This window comes from Tachysurus vachellii, chromosome 22 (assembly GCF_030014155.1).
Source record: "Tachysurus vachellii isolate PV-2020 chromosome 22, HZAU_Pvac_v1, whole genome shotgun sequence".
NCBI classification, from domain to species: Eukaryota; Metazoa; Chordata; class Actinopteri; order Siluriformes; family Bagridae; genus Tachysurus; species Tachysurus vachellii.
In genome coordinates this window covers 15,629,308-15,643,421 of record NC_083481.1, presented here as the reverse complement: position 1 = coordinate 15,643,421, position 14,114 = coordinate 15,629,308, and the positions used below count along the sequence as shown (strand labels likewise).

General features: G+C 38.4%; 1 protein-coding gene across 2 annotated transcripts; it reads left to right on the top strand.

The window, feature by feature from the left end:
• Nucleotides 1-353: 353 nt before the first annotated feature.
• LOC132838087 (store-operated calcium entry regulator STIMATE-like) lies at nucleotides 354-13,695 on the top strand. 2 transcript variants are annotated; one of them, XM_060858217.1, is made up of 10 exons: nucleotides 354-1,370; nucleotides 4,090-4,138; nucleotides 4,296-4,391; nucleotides 4,487-4,608; nucleotides 5,807-5,919; nucleotides 6,289-6,366; nucleotides 6,608-6,757; nucleotides 8,983-9,093; nucleotides 12,619-12,745; nucleotides 13,315-13,695. In XM_060858217.1, exons 1-10 carry the CDS (start codon nucleotides 1,157-1,159, stop codon nucleotides 13,419-13,421), a joined length of 1,167 nt encoding a protein of 388 aa, XP_060714200.1. In that variant the 5' UTR covers nucleotides 354-1,156; the 3' UTR covers nucleotides 13,422-13,695. The 2 variants fall into 2 exon arrangements, with proteins under 2 accessions (XP_060714200.1, XP_060714199.1); XM_060858216.1 differs by lacking the exons at nucleotides 354-1,370; nucleotides 4,090-4,138; nucleotides 4,296-4,391; ... (3 more) ...; nucleotides 6,608-6,757; nucleotides 8,983-9,093 and adding an exon at nucleotides 12,399-12,521.
• Nucleotides 13,696-14,114: the final 419 nt, after the last annotated feature.

Here is a 14,114-nt window from a genome sequence, read left to right as displayed (position 1 = left end):
GAACCAACTGTATTTATCACCAGAATTGTCTGAATATCAGTGTTTACACACATTTAAGTGTTGTACACAACTCCTGAAAGACTTAAGCAGCTAGAAATTGTTCCCTCACTAGCCATATTTTCCTAGAAAGAAAAAAAAAAACAAAAAAAAATACGTCCCACATTTTTAATGTAATATTATTCGCCTCACTCCACACTGTTGTCGTTACTGTCGTGTTTTATTCTTTATTTATATAACTTAATCATGACACAACCCTGCTTAGCTGGTTGTAGTTTAAACGCTGAACCGACGTGAGCTACAATTCCCAGAATTCTCGTGTGGCGCGCATTAAATACGTCACTCCGTGGAAATAGGGAAGTTGAGTAGGATGTCGGGGTGGAAGCGTTCCATGATGTTGAACGTGTTTATTTGCAGTCGAAGGAGGTCTGAATGGAAAAAATATTTCCCCTTGAATCTGATCGGACAAAATGTGACGTCTTCATAAAGTAGAAAACCTAAAACCTAAAACGGACGACTCGGAGTCTGAACCGACACAGGAGATTCATCAACCGAGTTGGATTTTATAAACGCTTTCTCTGCTGGTGTAGGCTAAGAAATGTCATTTTATAAACACTAAAGTTGCTAGAAATATAAAAACAAACAGACAAAAGTCTGATATTTGACGTGTTTTCGTAGACATATCCTGCTGTTTCGGTGTTGTAAACATCACGAGACACTCTGTAGCTCAGTAGCTACACAGCTAGCTAGCATGATAAACAGTTAAATAGTAATCCATATAGAATTTTTAAATAAAAGAAAAACAAAACCAGTTCTTGATGAAGGAATAGGATTCGTAGAACATTATAGCATCCTTGGTAAATGTTTCCTGGTTGGTTTATTACGATGTTAATTCATGGCATCCTTAGTGATGTGAGGTAGACTGGCTTAAATAACTAAAATAAACAAATATGGGTTATAGTATAATATAACAGGTGGATTGAGCTTGTTGAGGAGAAAATGGGAAACGGAGGGTGGAAACAAACCCTTTTAATGATCTGAATGAACTAACATTTCACACACACACACACACACACACACACACACACACAAGTATTGAAGAAAGAAGACATTGACATTTCTTTAAGGAGTTGAAAATATCCCGCTACAGCTCAGAAACATGGCGATGTTTTTGTCCCGACCTGAAGAAGGAAACGCAGCCGGACACCTGATGTCCAAACCTGTGGAAGGAGCCGCATCAGGGCCGCTGCTGCCCTCCAACTCGTCTCCCCCGGACACGGACATGAAAGGATGCTCTAACGGAGACCTAATGGACAGCTTCGGTATCTTCCTACAAGGCCTGCTCGGTGTGGTAGCCTTCAGCACCCTCATGTGTAAGTTCATCAGACTTTCTAATAAACTCCTAATTCTGGTCTTTTTTTTTCTTTCCTTATTCCAGTATGAAATGAGGTCTTGTGTCCTGCGATGACGTCACAGGGTGACACTTCAGTTCAGTGGTGTGTGTTCAAATTGTTGTGGGAAAAAACAAGAAGGTGTCACATAGAAGTGGACAGGGTGTGTTTTCTTTTGTAGCTTGTTAGAAGAAATGAAGCCTGTATTTTGTCACGTATACGTTATTACAGCACAGTGAAATTCTTTCTTATGAAGGTTGGAGGTCAGAGCGCAGGGTCAGGCATGGTACAGTACAGCGCCACAGGGTTAGTGAGGGTTCAGGGCCTTGCTCTAGGGCCCAACAGTGGCAGGTTGGCAGCACTAGGGCTTGAACCCGGATCAACACCCCAGATCTTTAATCACTTGAGCCACATTGTTATTGTATTTCCTTTCCGCTGTTGCCTCTGGACTGCGCTTTAGGGATAACTCTAACTCTATATCTATCTCAAGATACCTGTTAAGTTTCTTAACACCTTTACACCTGAATTAGATAACATGAAACCAGTGGTGTGGTTTTATTTGATTGAATTGACAAGCTGTCCTGCTAAACTAATCATTAAGTGCATTAGTTTAAAAACAAAAAACAAAAACACTGATGTAGATAACAGCATACTGTTTTAGATATCACTTAATGAATAGCTTGAAGTGAAATCTACTCTAACGTTTACATAATGCTTCATATAATTATAGTTTCTGTACCTGTAATGTTGTATGACTCTGTGAGCAGATATTATGCTGTGGTTGCACCTTAAACCCTAAGACGTGTATTTGGACGCTTGTGGCATTATTCACTGACTCAACGGTTAATCTGAAAAGTTTATAATTTGTAAAAGTGTGTGTGTGTGTGTGTGTGTGTGTGTGGGAGAGAAACTTACACCTGGTTCATATCTTGGTCAAACAGCAAATACTAACTTGGCACATTCCTACATCATGGAAATGTAAATAACTTTGTTGCAGACTTTTTTCTCTTGAATAAATGAACGAATATTTAATAAATATTTAAATATTCCTAGCAAGGTTTTATTCATCTTCAGCTCTCAAAACATTTCAGTGATGTCACCTTGAAGTGTTAAATGTTTAGTCATTTGCAGAGGTCTCTTAGAAATGAGATCAAAATAAGATATGTTGAAGACCCGGGTCTTCAAAGCCTGTACTGATAATCTGAGTAAACACTTGGTTCCAAAGGTCCAAAGTGTGATGAAGTGAATAAATACTCATCAGCCACCGAAGGAGTCTCGCTTTGTAACAGTTGGTGAAAAAGTTGTAATAGCTGTTACGAAGTTGTTTCACGTATGCTCCACAACATTAAAAGTCACTATAAATTGATCAAAAATAAATATTTTTTTAATAAATAAACTTTTGTAATTATTACAGAATCACTGTGATATGAAAGGAATAAAACACTTGTTTTGTTTTGTCTCAGAACGCATCATACCACCCCGTTGTTGATTACTTTCCTATAACTAATCTATAACACACCCTCCAGTGTTTTACTCCTTCCATAGTTACTCCTCATGTACACAGACAAAACAAACCAAATTATTTTTACAGAGGCAAAAGTCAGACAAAACAAACCAAATTATTTTTACAGAGGCAAAAGTCAGACAATTTTTTGTGAGCAGCGTTTACGGTGGTTTTATGGTTTGTTAAAGGAAGTGGAGGAAAGTGTTCTGCAGACTTCCGCGGCGCTACAAACACGACGATTGTTGTCAGAAATAGCCAGAGCTTTATTTTTGATCGTTGCTGTCACTCACTATCTAGCTGAATAGCAACCCTGTCAGAATAGTTCCAGCTGCTGAAGTACAGGCAACAAAAAAAATCTAATTAATAAAAGTGAGGAATATCTCTGTCTGTCTTTCTGTGCTGGATTATCCATCCTAGCATAATTATCAGAAGGCCTGCATGGGTGTGTCTGATCAGGTTTGGGGAATTATTTAGTAGCGCAGATTGATCGTTGTGGATGTGAAATCTGATCTCGTAGACTTGGATAGTCTCTCTGGCTGCTCTCAGACACGGCCTGGAGGTCATGTGACCGGACTGGGAAAATGCTGAGTAATGCATGAAGTTCACCTCAAGTGAATACTTTACGGATTTTATGTTGTATGGAAGCTTATAGATTGTATGAAAGATTAAGAAACAGTAACAGGTGACAAATATTTAAAATATATATTTAATAAAATATTTAGTGTTTGTTTCTTTTGTGGTGTTATTGTTGTTGATTGAATATTTTTAAGTGCAGTACACTTTTATTTGTTTGTTTATTTATTTTCTATTTATTTATATGGTTGTTTTTTGGGGGGGCTTCTTTATTTCCCCCATACAGAAATATTTGGTTGTTATTATTATTATTATTATTATTATTATTATTATTATTATTATTATTATTGTATGGGTTATTATATGTTTGTACTTTAATTCTGTTGTGTTATTGGAAAGCATGTCTTCTTTCCTGCTACTTTAAATAACTCCTCGAATGCTTTCTGCAGACTTTAGTCTTCTGCTGCAGTGTTTATTTTTTTTCCCCAGATCCTCATGGACTAGAGCCAGACATCTATTATCTAGCAGAGAATATTCCTGGTAGCTGTTATTGATCTGTTTTTGTGGCTCAGACCTCGTTTCAGTGTTTGTGTTACATTTTCTTTTTCTGTCTTTCCACTGCAGTGAAGCGCTTCAGAGAACCCAAGCACGAAAGAAGACCCTGGAGGATCTGGTAAGGCATTCACGGTTTGAACCGAGACACATCAATGCATCAATGCAGAATTCTATAGGATTTGGTATATATCCTGACTGTCCACTTTATTAGGAACACCCTCACTTTTATGCAGATATCTGCTGCTCATGTTTTCTCCGTCTCACTCCCCCTTCAGGTTTCTTGACACTTCCAAACAAGCCATTGGGATGCTCTTCATTCACTTTGCCAATGTGTATCTGTCAGACCTCACCGAGGAGGACCCGTGTTCACTGTGAGTCCAGCATCTCTGCTGCCGTCCCTGTCATCACCGCTGTCATGTTTTTTAGCATGTGAACCTGTTTGCTTTTTTATGTGGCCTGCTGCCAGATACCTCATAAACTTTCTGTTGGACGCTACACTGGGCATGTTGGTGATTTACGGTGGTGTGAAGGCCGTCAGTGCCATGGTCGAGTGGAGGCAGTGGGACTCGCTGCGCTTCGGAGAGTATGGTAAAGATTTATTTTTATAATCTATTTTCTTTTGAGGTTAAGGTTAAGCCTCAATTTGGGAATAAATTAGTATTTTATCATAATTAGCCATCATTTATCCAGGAAACTGTGAGTGTACACTTTGTAGATTGGAGAACTCTTTGCTGTCTTCCTTTTTTCCCCTAAATTATTTATGGAACCTAATCATTTAATTCATTAATTACTTAACTAAATAATTTACATAATAATGATAATAATAATAATAATCATAATAATAAATATAGTGTCAGTATTTAATTTGTTACAATTATTAATGTATTTATAAAAATTTAACTAGTTGTTTTTTTTTCTTTTTTAACTATTGTTTAATTAATTATTATAATCGTTATTTTTCCACAAACAGCTTGCTCAAACTAACTTACAACAAAAAATACACAGCAACTTGCTACGCATTACGAATAGCTATGCATTACGAACGAAGCACGTTGTTTTTAACAACGACGTTGTTTTTAATTCAGAATCAGATCGGATCAATTTTTTGTGTGTCTGATATCTCTGAAAGAATTATTTAAAAAAATAAATAAATAAAAAATGTAATTAATTAACCCTTCCCCCAGTACAACGAAGCAGTTTCTGCTAGAAAGTGGGCGGGGCTTATTTCTGTCCCTGAAAAATGTACAAGCAGTCTGTTAATTACAGCTCTAATATCACCTTGAACATTATAGACCGAACCTTTTAAAAGATTAGCAAAATAAATCCTTCACCGTGTGTGTGTGTAAGACTGTCAGTCTGATATAAACGTGTCGTGTCACTTCTGCCTTTCACCAGCAACAACCTGCTCGTGTGTGATAATTATTCTGCTGTTTGATTAACCTCCAGGGATTTACACTGATTGCCGCATAACACGCAAGAAACTGCGTCTGTGATTATTTAAAGGCTTGTCAGGCTCGCTGAGGAGATCGTTATTCACCTCGCACGCCTGCATTAATCTGCATCTCACGTGCAAATGTCATCCAGCAGGGTTGTGTGATGGAGGATTATGAGCATGGATTTCTCCTCTTATACATGATCGTGTACGCTGAGGCACAATTATACACGCTCGCATATTGTTTGTGTTTAATGAACAAAGCCAGAGTGTATTCTACATGTTCTGTTTGCAGTATATTATTAGTCATTGGTGTGTGTGTGTGTGTGTGTGTGTGTGTGTGTGTGTGTGTAGGAGAGCCGGTACAGTGCACCGCCTGGGCAGGACAGTGTGCACTCTACATCCTAATTATGATGTTTGAGAAGGTGGTCATCATCCTGGTGCTTCTAATCCCTCAGTGGAAGAAGGTCAGTGACACTTTTTTACACCAGATATTTCATATGCTTCATCTGAAGCTCAGAAAGACTCTGGTTTTTCTTTTAACTGAGGTCTGTGAACGGTCGTCATTTTGGAAAACTGGATTTAATGTCATTTAAAAAAAAAAAAAGGTTTTATTTAAACCGACCCATTTTTGTTAGTAAATCTTTTAATATTAGAAGACCTGGTATAAAGCACTAGATCGTGTGTAGTTTTAGAAAGACAATCCAACACTCTTATTAATTAATTTCTAGCAGACTGTCGTTTCATTCATTTATGGTCCAAGGTGAGCTCGACCTTTAACCCGAATATTCTCATGTAATGTATTTTGTACCTGGATGCGTGGGTGCAATGCACAGCTGGCGATGCTGAACCCCATCACAAACCCTCAGCTGGAGTTGGCTCTGGTTATGCTGATCGTGCCGTTCTTTGTTAATGTAAGTCGAACGTCTGTTTCCTCTGGTCAGACTTACTCCATACTGAGACTTTCACACCTTTTTGAGTTAGTAGCAGTTGTAAATTTTTGTGTGCGTGTTTTTGTGTGTATGTGTGTGCCCGTGTGTGCCTCCGTGTGTGCCTCCGTGTGTGCCTCCGTGTGTGTCTCCGTGTGTGTCTCCGTGTGTGTGCCCGTGTGTGTGCCCGTGTGTGTGCCCGTGTGTGTCTCCGTGTGTGTGCCAGGCACTGATGTTCTGGGTTGTGGATAACTTCCTGATGAAGAAAGGCAGGACAAAAGCTAAGCTGGAGGAGAGAGAGGTTGGAGATGAATCGAGGGGCAGCAGCAAGGTGCGCTACAGACGAGCGCTCTCTCACGACGACTCTGAATCCGAGGTGAGGTCACACACACACACATACACACACAATATAACAGCACAAAGATCTGGATTGACGAATAATCCAGCTAATGAAGTTTAGAGAGAGACGTCTAACACTTCAGGTGTCAGCTACGTCACCTGTAAACCCCGCTGTCCTGTCTGCTTTACTGTTTTTGTTTATTTTGTGTTTTTTTCCCTCCTCATCGTGAGCCATTTATTGTACAGGCTTATGAAGCAGGTGTGTTAAAGCATGACTCACCCCATATCCTTTACACACTACCAACTCTTCTCATTTTGTCATTAGTTGCGTGGAACATGACGGACAACAAACACTCCACCTTGCTTTCTGGAGCGTTTAGCACACTTGAGTCATTTGTTCAAGAGTCATTACATAGGTCGTGTGTAAACTCCAATTGTTTGTGTACCGGGTTTCTAAGCACCTCACTTTTATATGGGTCTGTCCTGTGCTACAGTGGATGTGCTAATGAATTTGAATCTTCTTGTGCGGTGAAAGAGCTTCGGGCCTTTTGTTTTATTACATTTCCCTTAACCGGTTTTGCAGGGAAAAAAAGCATAGATTGTATCAGTTATATAATTAATAAATTGTAAAACACTACATATATTAAAAATACAGAAATCATTGTTATTTAGTTAGTTAATTTGTTTACTAGTTAGTTAATTAGTTAACTGTCTATATCTGACTCACTCTGGAAAAGTCTTAATGATGTAACAAACTTTAGCCCTATTTGGACGGGACTAGTTTTCCAAACGACGTTTGAGTTGGAACACATCTGTGTTTATTACGGAGGTAGGAGTGTCTGTGTTTTACATGTGGGCGTTGCACAAGCATATGGTTAACATCATATGGTTTTTATATAGAACTTCTTATAAACCCACTGGAATAAATACGTTTTTATATAATTTTCACGTTATGTAATTGACTATAGAAATGAAAGTACTCTTACCTGAAACTGATATTACGGTAGCCAGTCTTAACAATTTACGTGATTTGGCTCTTCTTGTTGATTTAATTTTTTTATTTCTTTGCAGGGTAGCAAACACATGTACATCCATTATTGGTGTGCAGGAAGCAGAAACTTGAATACCGGTGCGCTAGGGTTAATGCGGTAGTTCACGTTGACCAAAACAGACACGAAAACGCGTTTTGGAAAAAACATTTTCGGCAATCACAGACATTCGCATTAGGACGGGATTAGATTTCTCAGAGGAGCGCCGATTTTGCTGAAAAACAGTAGGTAATTTGCTCTGGAATTTTTACACAGGTCATGTGAGAAAAAGACAGACATGGCAGATTCGGACGGGATTAAAATCACAAAGTACGTCTGTGAAACTGAAATTTCTCTAACGACCCCCTGTAAAATTAGTCCCATCCGAATAGGGCTTTTGACGCCCTTTTTTTTTTTTTTTGGGGACTTAGAGACAGTAGCTTGCCGACGGTTGTTTTATAAGACGTCGTATTAAGGATCTTTTAATGTAAGTGAGATGTTGGCAGATTGCTGGAAAAAAAAACTACACCAGGACCTGAATCAGCAGTAATAGCATGTTGCCATAGCAACACACAAAAATCGCTCTGACTTAACCTTTTTTTTTTTTTTTTAAACGTTGGTCAAGAACCAAACATTTGCACAGATTCTGTGATGGATGTAGCAATATCCATAACACTATAAGACAATATTGTAATACGATATCATCAGTATGTAAAGATTGAAGACTTATTTGATCCTCGAAAGCCACAACACTATAATACAATATGTAAGGGTTAAACACTTTAACTCAGAACATGTAAAAGTTACACACAATCATTTTCCACCACATCACTGCACATTACTGTGTTGTTCCCACTGTGATGAGCAAATATTACTGACCGATTCACTGCATGTCCTTTAAATTCTGGAAAATCCTAATGAATAAAAACAGATCTGGTCTTTAGACAAACTAATAGATATTTTATTTGTGTGTGTTTGTGTCAGCATTTTGTGTGTTTGTTTCTTATCCTTTTGTTTGTGTGTGTTTGTGTCATCATTTTGTGTGTTTCTTTGTTCCTTCTCCTTGTGAGTGTGTTTTTCTCATCCTTGTGTGTGTCATCTGTTTGTGTATTTTTGTTTCTCATCCTTTGTGTGTTTTTGTGTGTGTTTTTGTTTCTCATCCTTTGTGCGTTTTTGTTTCTCATCAAGGTGTGTTTTACAGAAAGTGACTGTATCTATTCTCTTTCCTGAACAGATCCTCTTCTCTGCGGATGACGAAATGGAAGATTCAGACGGAGACGAGGATGTGCGCAGACTCACAGGTCTCAAAACCGTTAAGAAAAAGAAACACCGCCTGGGCATTCCGGTCTGACATCAGATCAGGCTTCCAGACCTCGTCATTCCTGTCACAGAGTCACCCTGCTGCCTTCTGCTCGTCTGACAGAGACTTCAGCCAGTGTACAGCCTTCCGTCTGTGCATGGACCTGCAGGTTGGAGGAAGAACAAAGCCCTAGGTACTGATTACAGAGCTGTGAAGCTGCAGGAACGTCATGATCACCGATTCACCCCACAACCCCATCCAAAAAAAAACAATGGGAGAGGAATGTGATTCTTTCCTGCTGGCTTCTACTGCCATCTCTCTTTACAAACTTTTTTTTAATAATAATACATCAACCATTTTAAGGGATGCGTGTACTGGTGATCACTGCTGCTTCTTTCTACATATAGACTTGATTCACTATGTGGCCGGAAAGACAGGACGGACTTAATACAGAGGAGGAAAGCAGCAAAATAGAGTTTGTCCCAGCCTTCAAGCACACCTCTACCTTTAACATCATCCGTCTTGTTAACGCTTCGTCAACTCTGCTGTATTTAGGACTAATATTAATAACATGCGTGTCGGTTTAATCACATTCGTGTTGATCTTGTGTGGTGCAAAGACCTCAGGAACAAACGGTTAGGCGGGCAAATATAAAGTGTGTACAAATGTGTTTACCTACAGTATGGATTCATTGGGTTTCATATGAAATGGAACTTTGTTGCATAACTGTGAAGAAAAAAAAAAAGGAAGAAGAAGAAAAAAATTCTGCAAAAACGTATGGTTACACTCATCTGTCTGACTTTATTGTCCTAAAGTGTTTTTTTTTTTTCTTCCTTCATTCAGGTGGGAGATTTTGACCAACCCCTTGGTCTCCTTTTGCACAATTTGTTTAATCAGTGTGGTGTCACTGTTTTTGTTTTATTTTATATTTCTAAACGTCTGGGATATCCTGTAGGCATTTTTTTTTGTTCCTTGAATACTGAAAGTTAAAGAAACTCTCATACATTATGCCTTCTCTGTAGCAAAGATCAGATTTTGGCATCCTGTAAAACCTGTAGCATTTTTCCGATATTACGATATTACGGAGAGAGAGAGAGAGAGAGAGAGAGAGAGTCTGACATTTTGTGGATGTTTGCTTTCCTGGTGTTGGCGTGAGTGTGTTTTGTGTCTAACGTTTCAAAGTTTTCGTGCGTGTGCTCGGCCTGCTGATTTTTTGAGTACTGTGATGATTGGCGCTGATGCCGATGTTCGTTTTTGATAAACTCTGACCACGGACACTTCGGTGATGTTCGGACACCAAAATCTTAAACACTAACTACTACACGATCGGGGTTACTCACAAGTTACATTCTCGTTATATGATTGTTTTCAATAAACAATGTCAATTTCTTTTACTGCTTATTAAAAAAAAAAAAGATCAATGTCTCACTGGGTCATTTTAACAAACTGTTACTTCACGGACCAGGAAGAATCCTAACTTCTGGACCACTGGAAAACCTCCTTCCGCTGTAGTGAGTGCAGTGACGGAGGAATGGCGACGTGTAGTGACGTGGAGTTTGGTGTAGTCCTGAAGGGTCACTTGTCTTTTTTGCTAATCTGCTAATTTCTTTGCTAGTTTCCAATAGTACGTACTACTAGTACACTGGACAAAGAATACAGGACAGGTGATATGGAGGGAGCTGCACACACACAGACACACACACACACACACACACACACACACACACACACAGGGCATCAGGATTTGACATTCCTGCTTGACTCTGGTTTGAATCAGGAAGCATTGGGGTAACAGCTCAGCAACAGCAACCTCACCACAATGAAGTGACAAACAGCAGACGTAACACACTGCACTTGCTGGGTTTTTATGGACGGCCTGAGTATAACCTAGAATATGTACACACACACACACACACACACACCCTAGTATGTGGCATTAGGGCAAGGCTTGTTGAACTGTGTGAAGTAGGACTTTATAGTAGTTATTAGACCAGATGATGCTTTTTTTATTCAAAAAAAGGGAAATGTTTTTATTGTTTCAGGTTATTTTCTAAGAAATTATTTGTAATATAAAATCAGACATATTTTATCTGAGCTCACCATGTCCGAGTTAGGATGTTTATCCACCATATTGTATTTCTATTGAACAAAATTGCTATAGTGACCATGTTTGTGTTAATTTGAAGGATAGGGTATTTCTATTAAAAGAAATAAATTAATGAATTGCTTTAATTTTTGCTTTGATTAAAGTAAAATAACATTCAGTGGCAGTGTTTGGAAATTGGATGGTTTGAAAAACAAAATAAAAATCTAACTCAAACATCAGAAGAAATAAATAAATAAATGGATGAATCGATGCTGAAATATCACAGAATTGCTCTCGGCTCAACACGACGTCAGGTCCATTGTGCGGTAACAACAGCAGCTACCTCCGTTACCATGACAACAATAAATGACTTTTTTTTTCCTTTTTCTTCTCTTTTCAGGTTATGCTTTGCAGGAATAAGTATTAAACTGGATTGATTTTTTTTTTTTTTTTTGTAATTTTGAATTTATTTCAATAAGTAAAATCTACCATTTATTAAATCCATGTTCCTGATCATTTATATTATCTTTCAGTAACTATTATGTTTTCTTAACAATAAAGTAGGGCTTGAGACTAAAGAATAATAAGTATAGTTACTTAAAATAGTGACTCTATTAGACCAGCATTTGTCAGTGTTTCTTAAGTCTAACCAGATCCTTCAGAACACCAGACACATGGCCTCACTGACTATTCATAGCCTGCTTTCCCCAAAAATACACACACACACACACACACACACACACTGACTTCTGCACTCATTCACTAAGGCTGACTCATTGTGCTTTGTTATTTTGTTTTGCTGTGTACAGGAAAATGTTCCTGCTATTAAAGACGTCCCCTTCTATATCTGCTCGTTTGATAAAATCGTTAGTGGTGAGTGTGTCGAGAATATTTAGGAGCTTATTAACCAGTAATGTCATTATTTATTTATAAAGAGAGAGTCAATTATATTTAAAGTCTGTTTAAAGGGATAGCTTTTCATGGGTTTTTATTATAACTGCATATTCTCATAATTCATAATCGTAGAATTCATATAAACGTGTCAAACTTTTACTTTTGACAACTTTTTGTTGTTAAAATGGATATTATACATCACGTGTATGAACATCGTAGAAAAATGTGTCATAAAGGACCTATAAAGCATTATAATGGTTCAGGTTTCAGTGCAGTTGTGGAAGCTATGTTCGTCCGGCTGTTCGTGGCCGTCACCGTCAATGAGAAGGCTCATCCACTTCACGTCCCTGACGTCATATCTATTAATATCCTGTGATAACAGAAAGACAGAGATAGCACTAAGGAGAGGATATAAAGGGACACACAAGAGTGCGACAAGTAAACAGCCAGCTTGCTGCTAATCAGGATCGAACGGTTCCACGACATGTCTCAGGTACGGGCTCCTGTCTAGAAATACGCTAACGAAACTTGTTCATTGTCACGTGAGACTCAATTCGGATTTGTTTAATGGTCTCGATTTGCTCCCTCAGCCAGGAGAGGTGAAGAAGAAGAAGAAGCGTCCACCTGTGAAGGAGGAGGACCTGAAAGGGGCCCGCGGTAAGCTGGGCCTGAAGGGTGAGGCGAAGAGTAAAACCTATGAAGTCATGGTGGAGTGTGGTGAGGATTTACACGTTACTTATTATCTCTGTTGCTCTCAGGTTAAGTTAAAGGGAAATATTTTATGCTTGAACGTTTCTATTAATATCTCACAGTATTTGTAGTGTAAATACATATAACTATTATGCTGCACTAATATGATCGGTCAAGCTCTGTTCCACGAGTCTGAATGGGACATTTCACAATTTGTACCACTTCACTTGTCTGTTTGCTACTGAATTATATGAATATCAATAATAATTTAAAACGGTTGCCGCACTTATGTGTTGGATGACACCAAACGTCGGCTTCTCTGAGAACTGTTTCCTTGGATGGAGCCAAAAAACTTTTCATGATATCAGTTTTCCTTGTTCATTGGTTGTTGATTATGGTGAAAATGGTAAGTTTGGGCAAATTGCCGGGGCAGAAAATGAATAAAACGTAAAATGCAGTGTCTTGGATTTGCCCCAGGCTACATCACACCACCACTCTGGTGATTATTTCCCGATAACTGCACCTCCCTATAACATTACAAGCATTGTAATAGAATAAGGTTCAAAAGTATTATGGGATGTTATGTCTGATTTCAGAACGTATGGGCAAGACGGCTCCGTCCGTGTTTAGTGGATTGCGTACAGGAACGGAGACGGCACTGGACAAACCCAAAGCTCCATCAGGAAGCGTCTTCGGCAAGTGACGAGATCAAAGAAACGATCTGCATTAAAGGGAAAGACGGCTGGAAGTCCAACTGTGGGCCAGAACTTTAAGAAACATTTGCAATAAAAAAAGGCTGGTTTATAGTTATTGATTGACTTAACTGGAATTTGGAATTACAGAAATCTTATTTCTAAATGTTGAATGACTTTTTGTATCATTTGTATGTTTTCTAGACAAATACACAGTGTTTGGTTCATTCTTTTGTTCTCATTTGAAGTCTAAATATTTTATACATTAAAAAATTGCAATGAAAATGTGTAAGAGTAAGATTTATTTAGCATGTAATTTAATAATTGACTAATTGAAATTAAATGTCATTAAATTAATTGATGATAAAGGTCTTATTTAAATAAATTATATGTTTACTCACTGTTAACAGAATATGAATATGTGATATTTTACAACTGCCATCTCCTTGTTGCAGTCCGTGGTTCTTGGTTCGAACCTTCTTGTCGTGCTTGAGCGTAGACCTATATAAATGCTAAATGCCAAAATAAAATAAAAAAAAGTAGGCTTATTGCAGGGTGCCCTGGTGGCCTGGTGGAAGTGCGCTCGCCTCTGGAGTCCATGGTTCTTGGTTTGAACCTTCTTGTCATTCTTGAATGTAGACTTAGACAAATGCCAAAAAGCTGGGTTATGGCCTGGTGGAAGTGTGCACGCCTCTGGAGTTCTT

Bases quoted from the DNA above. Each gene is read 5' to 3' on its own strand.
- LOC132838087 (XM_060858217.1), top strand. From the start codon at position 1,157: ATGGCGATGTTTTTGTCCCGACCTGAAGAAGGAAACGCAGCCGGACAC. The intron at 4,392-4,486 runs GTGAGTCCAGCA...GCCTGCTGCCAG, and splicing joins GAGGAGGACCCGTGTTCACT to ATACCTCATAAACTTTCTGT. The intron at 4,609-5,806 runs GTAAAGATTTAT...GTGTGTGTGTAG, and splicing joins GCTGCGCTTCGGAGAGTATG to GAGAGCCGGTACAGTGCACC.